At 42.2% G+C, this 17709-nt stretch overlaps 1 protein-coding gene across 1 annotated transcript in view; it reads right to left on the reverse strand.

The window, feature by feature from the left end:
- Positions 1 to 17709, reverse strand: part of NAALADL2 (N-acetylated alpha-linked acidic dipeptidase like 2) — a gene marked incomplete at its 3' end in the record, with an annotated part of 390135 nt that overhangs the window by 169200 nt on the left and 203226 nt on the right. Inside the window, exon 5 of the mRNA XM_080624368.1 lies at positions 10480 to 10630. Within this exon, the coding sequence (XP_080480494.1) occupies positions 10480 to 10630 (151 nt within the window). The remainder of the gene's footprint in view (positions 1 to 10479; positions 10631 to 17709) is intronic.

The following is a 17709-nucleotide window of genomic DNA, read 5'->3' on the forward strand; positions in this document are numbered from 1 at the left end:
TATAATTCTATAACCATTGTTTTGGAGCCCTCAAAAAAAGTCCACCCAAAAGGTCACCACACCTATTCTTCCAAGCCCTTTCTGGATCCCCAAACACCAGCAATACCACTGTTGCTTGCCTTACATGGAGAGGTGTCATCACTGATTTGACATTGGTTAAGCAAATGTTTCAATTTCAGTGAACAAAGAAATGTGCTTATGGGCTGCAATCAGCCTATAAAAGTGATTGTGTTGGCTTGCTATTTCTATGCATGCTTTTGCTATAAACTCAAACTTCATGTACAAATACTGCTAACCTTTCCTGTCTACCTGCTAGACACTGCTGTACGGAAAAATCTCAAGTAACATCAGTGTAATTGGATTCTGACAGAAAACAACACAATGAAGCCACTGGAAAAGGCTATGAAAGATACAGGATTAGAAGAAACCACAGCAATGAGCATTAAGTAGCAAATGACTGGCAACAGAACAAGTGGTCCATAAAACTGGCCTCTAGCTAACAGCTCAGAGCTTAGCTGGTTCCTAAAATGGATCATTATATATTACTACACGAGCAAATGCACAGCTATTCACCCCTCTACCTTGCAAACATCCCTTCCTCAACCATTCACATAAATCTATTAAAATATTTCCTTGATATCCTGTCTTGGGTCTCGCCTGCTTCTTAACACCATTCCCATATACAACCAAGAGTTGTGTAAGGGAGTTCTCACAACATTCCTGATGTCACAAAAGCAGCACCTGTCCTGGATTCTCAGCCCATGCAAAGACAACTGATTTTAGCTAGATTCTGCAGGCAACCATGCTTTTGTAGTAGCAGATACCAATACACCAGCTAGCCTTACTGCCATACATTGATATTCGCTCTTACGTTAGCACATAATAAATTAGTTAATTTGGACAAATACATTGATCTGAAGTATCATGTCAGTAAAGCTAGAGCAGGATTATTTTCAATCATGATTGCACAAAAGATTTACATATGCTAAACTCACTTGCAAGTTGAGTAGCTTTAAAAATTTAATCTGGACACCATTTAAAATGCTATTTTTGCTGGATGAGGGACAAAGTGGCTTCACTGGAAAATGTTCTGTAGGGAGAGACAAGGCTATTTAGTTTGAAACTTAAATGTCAAAAATACTGAGGAGACCTCTCCAACTTCTAAAGGGTCAGGAAGTATTTAGGCAGTATGTTTTCCATGGAGCTGATTCTGCACCATAGGAAGCGTTTATCTGTTGTTTTTCAAATAATTCACCATGTGTACATTCCACTACTCTTTAAATTCAGTTTTTATAATTTTCTTTTTGAAACTGAGAAAAGTTTTGACCATACAGTTCGGTATGACACTTGCAAGAGGCAAATGATACAAACACTGCTAGCAAGCTATTGCAGTACCATTGGCAGTAACTTCTACACTCCTCTTTTAATACTGAAATTGATAAAATCCCTGCATTTTCAATGCAAATTTACTGTGTGCGTCCCCAACACCCACGGGTCCCCACACTCAAACCTGTGAGCCCAAAATACCTTGGAAGCACAATTTCTCAGATGGCCAGAACCACCGAGGGAGCCTCAGGTCCTCGGCAGGACTTGCCCAGGAGCCGGCAGCTCAGCTGACGCGAGCAGCTGACTCACAGGGGGCGGAGCCAGGAGGAGCGGCACCAGCCCTGACTGGTTAAAAACCTGCCCCTGGGAGCGGGACGAACAGGGCGGGCAAACAGGGTGGGCTGAGGCAGTTTGTGCGGGCAGGTGAGCGGGATGGTGAGTACTCACCATATGACCGGGGCCCGGTCTGGCAGCTCTGCTCTGGCTGCCCCCGCAGTAGCCAGCGTAGGCACCCAGACAGAGCTGATGAGAGGGAAGGCTGCAGTGCAATGCTCAGAGTGTAGAGAGTGCCTGCACTGGTCTCCTGAGGGAATGGTGCAGAATGGGCAGGGCTGCACTCAGTGCTCCCTGGTGGAGGTCCTCCTGCAGCAGGTGACTGAGCTGCGGGATGCTGTTAATAGGCTGCAAGATGTCAGGGAAGCTGACAGGAAACAGGACTGCCTCCTCCAGGCCCAAGCAGTCAGGGGCCTCAAGCGTCCCCTGCAGCTCATGGAGGAGGCTGTCAACCCAGGAAGCTGGGAAATAGCAACAACAAAAAACAACAAAAAAAAGAGGAAGAGGACAATTAAAATCAAGGGGCTTCCTCCTAAAGCTGTTGTCCCCACCCAGAACTGCTTTGCTGTTCTGCAGGGGGCTAAGAAGGAAGGGTACTTGCACCAGAAACAACCAGCTGGTGCGCTGGTAAAGAAGATCTCTACTGGTGCTGCCAGGAAAAAGAGACGGGTCATAGTGGTAGGGGACTCTACTTTGAAAGGGACAGAGGCACTCATCTGTCAGCCTGACCCGGTCTCAAGGGAGCTGTGTTGCCTACCTAGGGCACGGATCAGGGATGTTGCAGAGAGGCTGCCTGCTCTAGTGAGACCCACGGACTATTACCCACTTCTGGTGATCCATGTGGGGGCTAGTGATGTTGATAGCAGTAGCCTGGAGAACATAAAGAAGGACTACAGAGCCCTGGGAGAGGTGGTTAGGGGCTCTGGAGCTCAGGTTGTCTTTTCATCAATTCTCCAGGATACAGGGGGAGACCTTAAAAAAGCTAGGAGGATTGGCCAGGTTAATAAATGGTTAAAAGGGTGGTGCCACAGTCAGGGGTTTGGGTGTTTTGAATACGGGACCCTAGTTAGTAGGCCAGGTCTACTGGGGGCTGGTGGAGCTGGTCTGACAAAGAAGAGGAAGAGTGGTTTTGGTAGCAGACTGGTCAAGGTTTCTTTAAACTAGATGTGTTGGGGGAGGGGGACGTCATTCCATCCCATCACACCCAGTCAGTTGCCAGCACCTACAATAAATGCTCGGAGCGATGCAGAGATATTCCAGCCGCTCCAGCCAATGAGCCGGCTTCGTTTGGAGCTTGGCTCAGATGCCTCTATACAAACGCCCGTAGCATGGGAAACAAACAAGAGGAATTAGAGATGTGTGCACGTCTACGGGAGTATGATATAGTAGGCATCACAGAAACATGGTGGGATGGCTCCTGCGACTGGAGTGTTGGAATGGAAGGTTACAGGCTCTATAGAAAAGACAGGCCTGGCAGGCGGGGGAGTTGCTATTTATGTTAGGGATAGGCTGGAGAGTATGGAACTCTGTCTGGGGACGGGTGAGCAGTCAACAGAGAGTTTGTGGGTCAGGGTTAAAGGGAGAACACCTGTGGGGGACATTACTGTGGGGATCTGTTACAGACCGCCTGATCAAGAGGAATCTGTGGATGAAGTGCTCTACAGACAGATAGGAACAGCCTCACGCTCACAGGCCCTTGTTCTTATGGGAGATTTCAACCACCCTGACATCTGTTGGAGTGATGGTACAGCCTGGCACAAGCAATCCAGGAGGTTCCTCGATTGTGTGGAAGACAACTTTCTTCTGCAAGTAAAAGAGGAGCTGACAAGGAGAGGTGCCATGCTTGACCTCGTGCTCACCAACAGGGAAGGGCTGGTTGGAAATGTGACGCTCCAGGGCAGCCTTGGATGCAGTGACCACGAGATGGTCGAATTCGAGATCCTCGGGACAGTGAGAAGAGTGTGCAGCAAGCTCACTGCCCTGGACTTCAAGAGAGCAGACTTTGGCCTCTTCAGGAGCCTGCTTAGTAAGGTTCCATGGGATACAGCCCTAGAGGGCAGGGGGGCCCAAGACTGCTGGTTGTTATTCAAGGATCACCTGCTCCAAGCTCAGGAGTGTTGCATCCCAACTAGAAGGAAGTGCAGCAGGAGGGCCAGGAGACCTCCTTGGATGGATAAGGAGCTGCTCAGGAAAATTCAAAGGAAAAAAGAGGCTTATAGAAGGTGGAAGCAGGGAGAGGCGGCCTGGGAAGAATACAGGGATGCTGTCCGGGAAGCTAGGGACCAGGTGAGGAAGGCTAGGGCCCAGTTAGAATTGAACTTGGCTAGGGATGTTAAGGATAATAGCAAGGGATTCTATAAGTACGTAGTGAGTAAAAGACAGACTAGGGACAACGTAGGCCCCCTCCGGAAGCTATCGGGTGAACTGGCTACCCAGGATTTGGAGAAGGCTGAGGTTCTTAATGACTTCTTTGCCTCAGTCTTCACTGGCAAAGTCTCTGACCGCACCACCCAAGTCTTGGAAGGTGGACGCAGGGACTGTGAGAATAAAGACCATAGGCCCCCTGTAGGAGAGGATCTGGTTCGAGACCATCTTAAAAACCTAAACATACACAAGTCCATGGGACATCACGGAATCCATCCGCGGGTCCTGAAGGAGCTGGCGAATGAAGTTGCTAAGCCACTGGCCATCATATTTGAAAAGTCATGGCAGTCAGGTGAAGTTCCCGACGACTGGAGAAAGGGAAATATAACCCCCATTTTCAAGAAGGGAAAAATGGATGACCCAGGGAATTACAGACCAGTCAGTCTCACCTCTGTGCCTGGCAAAATCTTGGAGCAGATTCTCCTGGAAGACATGCTAAGGCACATGAAAGACAACAAGGTGGTTGGTGACAGCCAGCATGGCTTCGCTAAGGGGAAATCCTGCCTGACCAATTTGGTGGCCTTCTATGATGGGGCTATGGAACTGATGGACAGGGGTAGAGCAGTTGACGTCATCTACCTGGACTTGTGCAAAGCATTTGACACTGTCCCACATGACATCCTTGTCTCTAAGTTGGAGAGACGTCAGTTTGATGGGTGGACGAATCAGTGGATAAAGAACTGGCTGGATGGCCACACGCAAAGAGTTGTGGTCAATGGCTCAATGTGCGGCTGGAGACCAGTAACGAGTGGTGTCCCTCAGGGATGGGTGTTGGGACCGATCTTGTTCAACATCTTTGTCGGTGACATGGACAGTTGGATTGAGTGCACCCTCAGCAAGTTTGCCGATGACACCAAGCTGTGTGGTTCGGTTGATACGCCGGAGGGAAGGGATGCCATCCAGAGGGACCTCGACACGCTTGTGAGGTGGGCTGATGCCAACCTGATGAAGTTTAACCATGCCAAGTGCAAGGTCCTACACCTTGGTCGGAGCAATCCCAGGCACAGCTACAGGTTAGGCAGAGAAGAGATTCAGAGCAGCCCTGCAGAGAAGGACTTGGGGGTGTTGGTCGATGAAAAAATGTACATGAGCCGGCTTCAGTGTGCGCTCGCAGCCCAAAAAGCCAACCGTATCCTGGGCTGCATCAAAAGGAGTGTGACCAGCAGGTTAAAGGAGGTGATCCTGCCCCTCTACTCTGCTCTCGTGAGACCTCACTTGGAGTATTGTGTGCAGTTCTGGTGTCCTCAACATAAAAAGGACATGGAACTGTTGGAACAAGTCCAGAGAAGGGCCACGAGGATGATCAGGGGACTGGAGCACCTCCCGTATGGAGACAGGCTGAGAAAGTTGGGGCTGTTCATCCTGGAGAAGAGAAGGCTGCGTGGAGACCTCACAGCAGCCTTCCAGTATCTGAAGGGGGCCTGCAAGGATGCTGGGGTTAGACTATTCATCAGGGACTGTAGTGACATGACAAGGGGTAACAGGTTAAAACTTAAACAGGGGAAGTTTAGATTGGATCTAAGGAAGAATTTCTTTACTGTGAGGGTGGTAAGGCACTGGAATGGGTTGCCCAGGGAGGTTGTGAATGCTCCATCCTTGGCGGTGTTCAAGGCCAGGTTGGATGAGGCCTTGGGTGATATGGTTTAGTGTGGGGTGTCCCTGCCCCTGGCAGGGGGGTTGGAACTAGATGATCTTAAGATCCTTTCCAACCCTAACTATTCTATGATTCTATGAAATACAGTTAAAGCATGTAATTTGGTACTCCAATACAAATTTAGTTGCTTTATGGTTATCCTGTGAAATCTAAGAGGCAGATCACGGATACAGATACCTTTTGAACCCTCAGTGCTAGAAGCATTATTGAAAATCTGCTGAAGTTATTGCATACTGTGCCCACTATTCAAAAGCCAGCATTTTCCAAAGATTAACCACTCTATTGCATTAGCACAGGTTTTTTTTCTTCATACAGCAAATAACACAGTAAGTCAGATAGAGCAGTGGAGTTGGCAATGATGATAAAGCATGGGGCTTTTTTACGGCAACCACTAAAATAATTTAATTTTTTAATTATGACATAATCAAGAATACATGTAAAACATACATGCACACACCTCTAAATTAAATTATGGCACTGTAAGCTTTTCTTTCTCCCCAGCTTCCATCTGCTCTTTAGGAAAATAAACCAAAACAAAATAACCCACCCATAAGCCTGAATACAGACAGTTATTTTACACCAAGTTACCTACGATTTCATTTATGTTATTAGAAGAAAGTAAGCACTTTTTTTTTTTTTTTTTGAAGTAAAAAATTCCAGGATCACTTCCACAGCTGCAAAGGCAAGCGTAGAAAAAACATCTTTGTAACTGTGCTTTGTTCTTTAAAAGAACAGACAAACCAGGGCTGAGAACATCTTGTAAAAAGTCATGATGATTTATAACAAAACATTTTAGAACATGTTGCATACACATGGTTAAAACTGCTAGACAATATTTCTGCTCAGCCGACTGCTTCAGAGGAGTAAAGGACAGTAAGGAGAAACTCAGATACAAGGCAGGAAGCGCAGAACATACAGAATCACAGGAGTGACTAAAACTAAAGTAGGCTTACATTTCAGTCACGGCGTGTACTTACTTATCCACCCATATTCCGAGTGCTAGCAGTAGTTCCCCGTGTTAACTACAGAAGAACTGGCTAAGCTCAATTAAAGAATGACACATGAGTAAAAGAGATAAATGCCATGGGCTTTTTATGATGCATATTTGGTGTTCTCAAACTTTTGCTGCAATTTTGTTTTTAAGTACGGAGTACAGAGTATGGTGCATTAACCTTGGTCAGCTTCTAGACACCTACCCAGCCACCCTCTCACTCCTACTCAACAGGACAAGGGGTGGAAATAATATGGAAAAGCTTATTGGTCAACATAAAGGCAAGGAGATCACTTACCACTTGCCATCATGGGGAAACCACTGTCAGCTATTGCCAATTAAAACTGATTTGGATAGTGAGAAACAATCTCCAAAAGATTAAACCAGCACCTTCACGCTGCCTTTTTGCAGGCTCAGTTTCACTTCCCTGCCTGCACAGAATTCTTGTCCTTTCTTCAATACGTTTTCACAGAGGCACCACCAACTTCGTTGATGGGCTCAGCTGTGGCCTGCAGCGGGTCAACACTCATCTTCCTTGTCCTTCCTCTGAAATCAACTACTATTATCAATGTTTAATGAATGCTCACATCAACTGCTCTGCCTGAATGGCATTCACTATTGATAATTCTAGGGACGCTGTGCATTTCCCCTGTGCTAATTATTTTTCTCCCAAATCCCTGTACTATGGCTTATATGACTAGCTGTTAACAATGACCTGAATACGGACTACTTCCAAATGTATCTCTTTGCCTTGCTGTTATAATCTCCGTGTAACAATTTTCTAAAACAACATTACATTTGAAACTCCAGCTGATAGCATAAGGTTGTATTTTACAGATGTTGTATTTCAGCATTTTTAAGCTCACAGTATTTTCTACAATGCTCCCTGAATTCTTCATGAAAAAAATTCTATTCCACAAATGCACAGATAGGGATTATTATGACGTGCCTTATCTCAGAGGCAGGGTTCTTAATGCTTATCACAATGCCACTATCTTATTTACATACTAGGATCAACAAATAACTTGTATCCATATTTTTGTTTACCGAGCCATAGTATGCCACTATCCTATTTACATACTAGGATCAACAAATAAGTTGTATCCATATTTTTGTTTACTGAGCCATTTCCTGTGAGGAAACAAATTTGATTTAAATTGGCTCTGAAGTCTAGCAATGGAACAGTCTGTGTTTGCCATACAATGGTAGTGCAGCATTAAACAATGGGAGGGGAAAAAAAGAAAAAGTACAGGGGGAAGTTATTCATATTTTATGCTACTTCTCTAAACTTCTATTTTTCCCTTTTTAAACAGAGATGGAAAAAATAAAAATCATTCCACTCATAGGTAGTAGGCAACTCAAGCCCATCCCCTCAAGCTATTTCCTTACATTCTAAAATAATTAGTTTGCAGAAGCACACCATTTAACCTTCATGAAACAGAAAATCTGTGTTAAAACCTCATGAGAACTCTAAAGTTCTCTCTAAACTATTACATAAACCCCAACTGAAAATGTTCTCAACTTTAAGGAGAGATCTGTAAATGGTATTCCTTGAAGATTTTTTTTTTTTTCCCCTAGGAAAAGACCTGAAGCAGGCCAATATTCTGACATCACAGATAAATTTTTTTCCAGACTAAAAGAATGTGAGAAACAGGCAGCAGTGTGAAAATACAAGTTTCCTACCTCTTATTCACCTAGTACAAGACTAACTCTGGATCATGCATCTTACTAGGAATTTTATAGTAAAAGGGAGAATGGTGGTAGGAGCAGTCTCTGAGACTGTAACTGCAACAGTTCTTCTGGCAACATGTGATGTGCAGATGGTGTCAAAGATATGCCAATAACTTAAGTAAGAGCCTCCAATAAAATCCTTTCTAGTGCATGTTATACTTCATGAATCAAAGTGACAGGGGCTACCCTAGGTATCTGGCACTTTTATTGTATGTGTAGTCAGTTTAACTACCTTATATGCAAGCACATCCCTCGGGCAAAAGTCTGCTCTCCAGACGTATTTGTATTTGCACCAGGTATCAGTTACCTCTAACCAAATTGATTCATAGTACCAGCAAAGAAAACCATCATTGGAAACACAGATATTACTTCCATCTGATCTACTTGCCAGTGACAGAATCATAAGAAAAAGAGAGTTTCCTCAAGCATTCCTTTGGCTCTTTCCAGCTCATTATTGCAGTCTATGATCAAAATATAAATGATTTTAGAAACAAGATAGTCTTTTCCTGTTTATGAATGTTGGTCAGAGATTTAAAGCCACAGAAAAGCCACACTAATGGTTCTAGTAGAAACCACCAATGTACTTAGATCACCATTATCTCAGACTGGAGATTAGAATGCATATTGCCGATTAGATCATTTACTGACAAAAAATCAATGCATAAGGTTTAGACATTGAAGTGGCATCTTCATGTTGGTGTATCTGTTTTAATTAGCTTCACTTTTCATACAGGGTAAATAAAACATTAAGGAGTCAGCCAGACAGATAAGCGGCAAACTGTTTTTCAAACAGCTCCATGAAATGAGCAAGAATAAAGCTTCAAGAGTGTTATATTTACCTCTGTAGCTCCCAGGGCACTTTTAAGAACACTGGGTCAGGTACACTGAGATGCTGAGAAAATGTGCAATTTCTTTCCCACTGAGCTGTCAAGGCATTCATGCTGTGAATAGCTAACACCCTTCTTTGACAACCAGGCAAATATTTCTATTTTCTGTCATTCTAGTCATGAAGTATATATCAGCACTGCCTCAGTTGATTTAGTGCCAATTCAAGTCAGACTTTAAATGTCTGAGCTAGTAACTGGACAAAATATCCTTGATGAAGCCTTGTCACAAACTCAGACTGCTGCTTAATACATTTCAAAATGGTTAGATAGTAAAAAAGGTTGTAAAGCAGAAAAGCCAGCAAAGAAGAACACACATTCATTGAACTGCCAGAATGTGGATTTAGATAGTACATACAAGTCAAATATGCTGCTGCTTCTATTTATTGATAACATTGCATAAAAAAAAAAATAAAACCAACACCCCCCCTCAGAAAAAAAACCAAAACAACAAACAACCCAACAAAAAAAAAAAAAAAACAAGCATAAGATTATAAAGGATTAGGTAGGTCCTTAAAAACCATTCTTATTTTCCATACTTCAAAAATACATGTATTTAGAGAAGCATAACTGATAAGCAAGTCTACTGAGGAAGAACTGAGGCAAGGCTAAATGAACATATCCTATTAAAGTGGCAATTGCACACAGATACTACAAATATTACTTTTTTCTTAAATCCTTTCAAATATAAATGTCTGACTACACTGTATTTACAACTATTGACCAGAAGTTTCTATTACCTATACTATGAAAGTGGAAGACAGAATGAAAAGTCCTTACTTCAGGGGGGACATATCCCCTGGAATCTGCTCAGAAACCACTAGATTAGTAATTCTTTTTTTTTTTTTTTCCTTCCCAATGGGGTAATAATAAACAGGCAGGAATAATGGTTCAGTGTGTGAATACAAAAAGCAACAAAATAGACTATTCAGATTGCAAACTTTGTGCCAAGACTTTAGAGCAAAAGGTCCTTTGAGACTAGATTTCAAACTTTGAGCCACACTGCATTAAATGGTGTTCCCTTATCCAGAGTTTCTATTTCAGACAGGATCTGGTTTAGTGTTTTATCTCCCATACTTACAATCTACATAGAATTAAAATATCCATTAACTGAATATGCCCTGAACAGTACTTACCAACACTGGCATAACCAGGTGTTGATGGATCTCCTCCGCCATTCAAGGAAACCATAAATGCTTTATCAGTAAGATCTGCAGTCTTTGGTAAGTCACAAGGATCAACGTAAAGAAGAACACCACCAAACCCTGCATCTTCTAACAGAGAAAGCTGAGGGAAAAAAAACAACAGAGGTTAACAAAATTAACAACAATTATGTCAGAATACAATATTTATTTTAATTACTGTTGAGATAGAGGCTTTATTATACCTCAGGCTCTTGCCATGTCATGTTCTGTACAAACTGAATAGACAGGCACAGCTCCAAACTGCTTATAGTACGAAACCAGCAGCTATTCTTGAAAAGACAAAATCAAACCACCAAAAAACTATTTCAAAGCCATTTCCCAATTCATGTCAAAAGGTACTTTAAAGGCCTAATGACAGAAAGAACTCTTACTTATCTAACATATCGCTTACACTATTTATGTTATACAGTGCTAATGCTGCAGCTGCATTTGAGATTTGCAACTGTTCCATCTTCACTTATTTTAATAGTCAGATGAGGCTAGTGTGTTGGAAATTATATTCACATGAGGTACCGACCGTGATTCAGCAGCTTGCACAAACAGGTATGAAGGCAGTCACCTTTCTCCCTACTCATTAGACACTTGCTAGAAATACAACCCTAACATATTTTCGTGTGATTTAAACAGCACCTTGAAAATGTTCTACTTTTGAATCTAATCTCACTAAAACATCTTAAGCAGATATTCCATATTTCCCATTTTATTAACAGTATGGCATTCCTGCATAGTTTACCTCTTCAAGGACATCTCTAAGTGTCTATGGCACATACTAGATATTCGCACACACGGGTATCAGTCTTGCACAGGATTTCTGGACACACCCACTCTTCAGTTAAGAGAGAAAACAAAAGGAATTTACAGATTTAACCTCCCAAAAAACAAACCAAAGAAAAAAAACCAACAAAAACCCAACAACAAACTCCACCAAAACTCCCCACCCAAACACTAAACAAACAAACAAAAATCCACAAAGAAACAAACAAAAAAAATCAGCAGTCCAGCTTACCCAATCCTGGAGCCTGCTTCCTATCAGCCAGCTTTTTTTCTGTCTCATTAGAACATCACAGCTTGAGTTGGTAATGGCAGTTAGCCTTTCCAAAAATCTACAGATCTGGGGTGCAAATCAGGCAAATGTCCCTCAAGTCAAGGACAAAAGTATTCAAGCACCCTGACTTGCAGCAGCCTATAGACCAGTTTTGTTTGGAAAACCTCAGGTTTTCTCTTTCATAGAGAACTGAAAAGTAAGAGGATTTTATACCAAATCAGAAGAAATCAAACTGTAATGTGGCAAATAGTCCTGTGAAATGAGAAGACCTTTCTATAGAATGCTCTCCATACTTGGAATTGACTGAAGACAACAACTATGACAGAAAACTAGATTAATTTTCAGACATAAGTAATTCTGGTATTTTAGGATTATCTTACTATTTACTATACTCTAATTATGACTTTCCAAATGGCTCCAAATGGTCTGAGGAATGATTACAAGTATATGATGTTTCTGAACTACACAACTCTGATTCTGTGCGAACCCAAGAAACTGTTACTATACCCCCGTTATTCACTTCAATCGTCCTTTGTCTTTTGTCTTTTAGACCATTTTTTGATGTGTGCATATATATTTTCTATTTATCTCCTAGCTGTTGAGTTTAGGGAATGTTTATGCATAGTTCTTCATGGCTTTACAAGCATTTAAATTACAGGAATATACGTATCTAATACAGTGATTTGCCAAAAGTTTGACACTAGTCTGAATTCAGATAAACAGATCCAAGTGAACCTGTGAATCACTTGTGTAATCTTACATACTCAAACAAGCAATTTCTACATGAAAAGGGACAGTCCCTTTGAGAGAACTCTATTCAGATGAATATGTGCGCAGACTGAGAACATGACTAGCACGGACGTTTAAAAATGTAAAAAGTTAACAATGTATTACAGACCTTAAATGTAATGCAGAAATAACAGTTTTATAATGGTAGGTTTGCTTTATATTGTTTGGTTCTGTTTCCAATTCATGTTCATATTCAGCTATGCACAATAAAAGACACTATAGGATCCTGGGTAAATGATGCAACAGTCAGGATTTAAAGTAACAATTGTATTTCTTTTTCTGCATCCATATCCAGTATCTTTTTATGTATCTCTAGCATTATTTAATAGCATAGAAAAGAAACATAGATGCGGTCTTCTTTTGTGAAGAGTTTTAAAAACTTTGTACTTAACAAAAATCACTATTGAATTCCTCTATTTCACTGAAAGAAGGTAACTGCACTGTTGTTATTCACAAAGTGCAGCACCCAGTGCTGCCATGGCTACAATCTTTACTAAGAAGCTGTGTTGTGCATGTAAAACTATAAACCTGCTTTCTGATTTCAGCTATAATTACTGCTTTTTAACTTTCCAACAGTGACATCACAACTATGCCAACAATGAATGAGTATTGTTGCTTCAATTTTCATCTTAAGTCAACACAACAGCCATAAAGTGCCCTAGCACAAAGAATCTTAGCAATATATAAAAAATAAAATATATATATAATAAATATAAAATCAATATATATATAAAAAAAATAAAAAACATAATAAAAACCATGGCCTAAGATTCTAGATTAAGACCTTCAGGTAAACTGGTACACATCTATTAAGATCAATGGATTATTTTAGACTGTAGAACCAACCAAAAGCAGAATCTGCTCCTTCTGCTTTTCGATGTATGCCTCCTCCCTCTCCCGAAGACAAACATCTCAGACTAAAACGGAAACACCAGAACCCTTGACAAGAAAACTGATGCTGGTGCCCCTTGTTAACTCTTTCATTGTTTATGGCTGCTTAAACACTCAGGTTTTAGAGTCACTTAAAAACCAGCAACACTTTCAATTCAGTATATTAAATCACCCCATAAAACATTCTGGATGTTTAATCCAAGACACTTGCTCCTTTACCAATGGCTCTGTCATGTAACCAGAACCAATTAGCCTTCTAAACTCTTCATGCCATATAGCACCACTAAACTGCCTTTTAAATATGATGTGGCTGAAAAAGTGAAAACACACACCTTTATTTTACGGAGTGACTAGTAATTTTGGAAGCCTCTATTTTACTTGGGGAGGTTCCTATATAATAAGGTATTACTTGAATATAAAGGGCAATAACTATGACATTGATAGCTTTAGATACATTAAGACCCTAATAACACATTCAAGTTTCTGGACAAAGATAACTGATCTGAAAGAGAAAACAAAACCAGTTCTTCACACAGGCAGATTGCAGTGGACTGAAGAACCTGGTTTTGCTCTAACAGGAAAACTCAAAGCTACTTCTCTATTTTAACTGCACCATCTCTGAATATTGCAAAGGAAATGTGCGGTAACAGAGATCAGGTCTGTACTCCACATTTGAGCCAAGCTTCACTGTTGGGCTTTGGCCACAAACCTGTTGGCTTACAGGTTTTAGATCCAAAACCCAGAAGTTAAGCATGACTGCTGGAAAAAAGAAGCAAAAAGAAGCGGGGGCCACTATTTCTCACAGCTGACTTCAGTGTGTTTTGTCCCATCTGAGGCTAGTGTGCACCTGAATGATTGTTTCATCAGAGGGATTATGTCAGTGATCAGAATGCAGGAACAAACCTACCAAAGTGACTACAGTCTCTCTGTATGAAACTCCAGCTTAATGTGCAGGACCTGTCCTTAAATGACTGGCTATAACCAGAGAAGCAATGTAGCAAATACTGGACTTAAGCTGTACTTGTTATCTTTCAGCTTAAAGCAAAGTCTGCCTTGATAAAGACTTTTTCCCTGGTCTCTTTTGCCCAGCTAAGACTATCTTTGCACTTCTGATAAATCAAAAAGCAGAAGAACAATCAGGTAATCAGGCTTCATTCTTATCCAGAGAGTACATGGGACTGGTTACCTGCTAACCACAGAGCCTCAGAAGTATTGAGAACATGCACGCTGAAGCATGTAGCTGTTTAAGAAGTACTCTCACTTTCCAGCTGAAAATAAAGCCTGATTGCCAGCACTACTCTGATGTTCTGCTCCTGGGATCAACATCTGGGTTTGAGTTTCAGCTGTCACTTCCTGTGCAGAAATCAGAAAATCACCTCACACTTTGGTCGCATCTGGATTACAGCGTGTAAGAATGCAAAAATAGCTAAGGGCTACTAAACTACTTTCTCAATGTAACACCCAATGTTCTCTGATCCAGCAAGACCCTATTGGCTTAAAGACAATTAAATAAGCATGACATCTTTTCTCTTCCTTTAGCTGATTCACAGTAATACTTCTGTTGACAAATGATTTATGAAGAAAAAAATGTGTGATCAACTAATGTGGTGCATCACAACACAGTATATTCCTAAAAGTGATAGTTAGCAATGATTATGAATACATCAGAAAAAAAACATGATGCAGGTAACTGGATTATATCAACATACTAATTACATATTACAATAGTTTCTCATTATTACCAATTCTTCCAATTATATTTGCAAGTGGTCCCAAAAATATGACCAAACCTTTCAAGAAGGCTGAGGTTCTTAATGACTTCTTTGCCTCAGTCTTCACTGGCAAAGTCTCTGACCGTACCACCCAAGTCTTGGAAGGCGGACGCAGGGACTGTGAGAATGAAGACCCTAGGCCCACTGTAGGAGAGGACCTGGCTCGAGAACATCTTAAAAACCTGAATGCACCCAAGTCCATGGGACCTGACGAAAGCCATCCGCGGGTCCTGAAGGAGCTGGCGAATGAAGTTGCTAAGCCACTGGCCATCATATTTGAAAAGTCATGGCAGTCAGGTGAAGTTCCCGACGACTGGAGAAAGGGAAATATAACCCCCATTTTTAAGAAGGGGAAAATGGATGACACAGGGAATTACAGACCAGTCAGTCTCACCTCTGTGCCTGGCAAAATCTTGGAGCAGATTCTCCTGGAAGACGTGCTAAGGCACATGAAAGACAACAAGGTGGTTGGTGACAGCCAGCATGGCTTCGCTAAGGGGAAATCCTGCCTGACCAATTTGGTGGCCTTCTATGATGGGGCTACGAAACTGATGGACAGGGGTAGAGCAGTTGACGTCATCTACCTGGACTTGTGCAAAGCGTTCAACACTGTCCCACATGACATCCTTGTCTCTAAATTGGAGAGACGTCAATTTGATGGGTGGACCACTCGGTGGATAAAGAACTGGCTGGATGGCCACACGCAAAGAGTTGTGGTAAATGGCTTGATGTCCGGCTGGAGACCGGTAACGAGTGGTGTCCCTCAGGGATGGGTGTTGGGACCGATCTTGTTCAACATCTTTGTCGGTGACATGGACAGTGGGATTGAGTGCGCCCTCAGCAAGTTTGCCGATGACACCAAGCTGTGTGGTTCGGTTGATACGCCGGAGGGAAGGGATGCCATCCAGAGGGACCTCGACATGCTTGTGAGGTGGGCTGATGCCAACCTGATGAAGTTTAACCATGCCAAGTGCAAGGTCCTACACCTTGGTCGGAGCAATCCCAGGCACAGCTACAGGTTAGGCAGAGAAGAGATTCAGAGCAGCCCTGCGGAGAAGGACTTGGGGGTGTTGGTCAATGAGAAAATGAACATGAGCCGGCTTCAGTGTGCGCTCGCAGCCCAGAAAGCCAACCGTATCCTGGGCTGCATCAAGAGGAGCGTGACCAGCAGGTCAAAGGAGGTGATCCTGCCCCTCTACTCTGCTCTCGTGAGACCCCACTTGGAGTATTGTGTGCAGTTCTGGTGTCCTCAACATAAAAAGGACATGGAACTGTTGGAACAAGTCCAGAGGAGGGCCACGAGGATGATCAGGGGACTGGAGCACCTCCCGTATGGAGACAGGCTGAGAAAGTTGGGGCTGTTCAGCCTGGAGAAGAGAAGGCTGCGTGGAGACCTCATAGCAGCCTTTCAGTATCTGAAGGGGGCCTACAAGGATGCTGGGGAGGGACTCTTCATCAGGGATTGTAGTGACAGGACAAGGAGTAATGGGTTCAAACTTAAACAGAAGTTTATATTGGATGTAAGGAAGAAGTTCTTTACTGTGAGGGTGGTGAGGCACTGTAATGGGTTGCCCAGGGAGGTTTTGAATGCTCCATCCTTGGCAGTGTTCAAGGCTAGGTTGAATGAGGCCTTGGGTGACATAGTTTAGTGGGAGGTGTCCCTGCCCATGGCAGGGGGGTGGGAACTAGATGATCTTAAGATCCTTTCCAACCCTAACTATTCTATGCTTCTAACCTTGTTGTTCCAGTCTAGGCAGTTGTCCATCTTTTAGAAACCTCTCTGCAATCAGTCTTGGTGTTACATGTGCAGAGAACTCCAGTATCAGCATCACTGTATGTCTTCCTCTCTCTCTTCTGCTGAAGGTCATTTCTTCTTCCTCCCCTCTGTTCCTCCCCTAAAGTTGTAATGGCTACGTAATGGTTGTAATACCAGCCCCATTACTGATACATATTGCTTCTGTAAGACTTCTTCAATCTGCTTTCTATGATTATCCATTTATGTGTCTTGATCCACAGTAATGATTGAACCACTGATTAGTCGGCACAGAAGACTTATTTCATAGGAGGAAATATCTCAGTGTATTCAAGTTCAATGAAAACGGGATATTAAGTAGACACAGGCAGATCTGGTAACACCACTCTGAGAAGGCATTAATAAAATCTGGAGAGCTTACGCCTTAATGCGAGGGTGAAAAAAAAAAACCCATGTAAGAAATCGTGATAGAGGGGACAGACGGAAAATAATACAGAAACTCAGATCAGAAATTATACACCACAAAATCCCACCTCAAGAACCAAAGCTGTGAAAAATCTGCTCATTAACCCATGAAACAACCCATTATTTTATCAAACAATACATTATGTAAGATAACACAGTTCAAGCCAGGACATACTGGCTTACAATTCTATATAATAAGTGACTTTGTTATAATGGAAGGTTCAAAGTGAGTAGCACTTATCCTGTGCCTAGAAAAGTTAATTTCCAGATGCACTTCACCATTTGCATATACATCAACAAGAGGTTTTCAGTATGTGAAAAATCAAACTCTAGTGCTGGAGAAAAAAAAAAAAAACAAAACCAAAACCAAAAAAAACCATCCATAGATCTCTTCACTTTACTATAGGTTCCCTTCATGTTATATTTTACTTCTCAATATTATGTTC

Source organism: Psittacula echo (assembly GCF_963264785.1).
Source record: "Psittacula echo genome assembly, chromosome: 7".
Lineage (NCBI taxonomy): Eukaryota > Metazoa > Chordata > Aves > Psittaciformes > Psittacidae > Psittacula > Psittacula echo.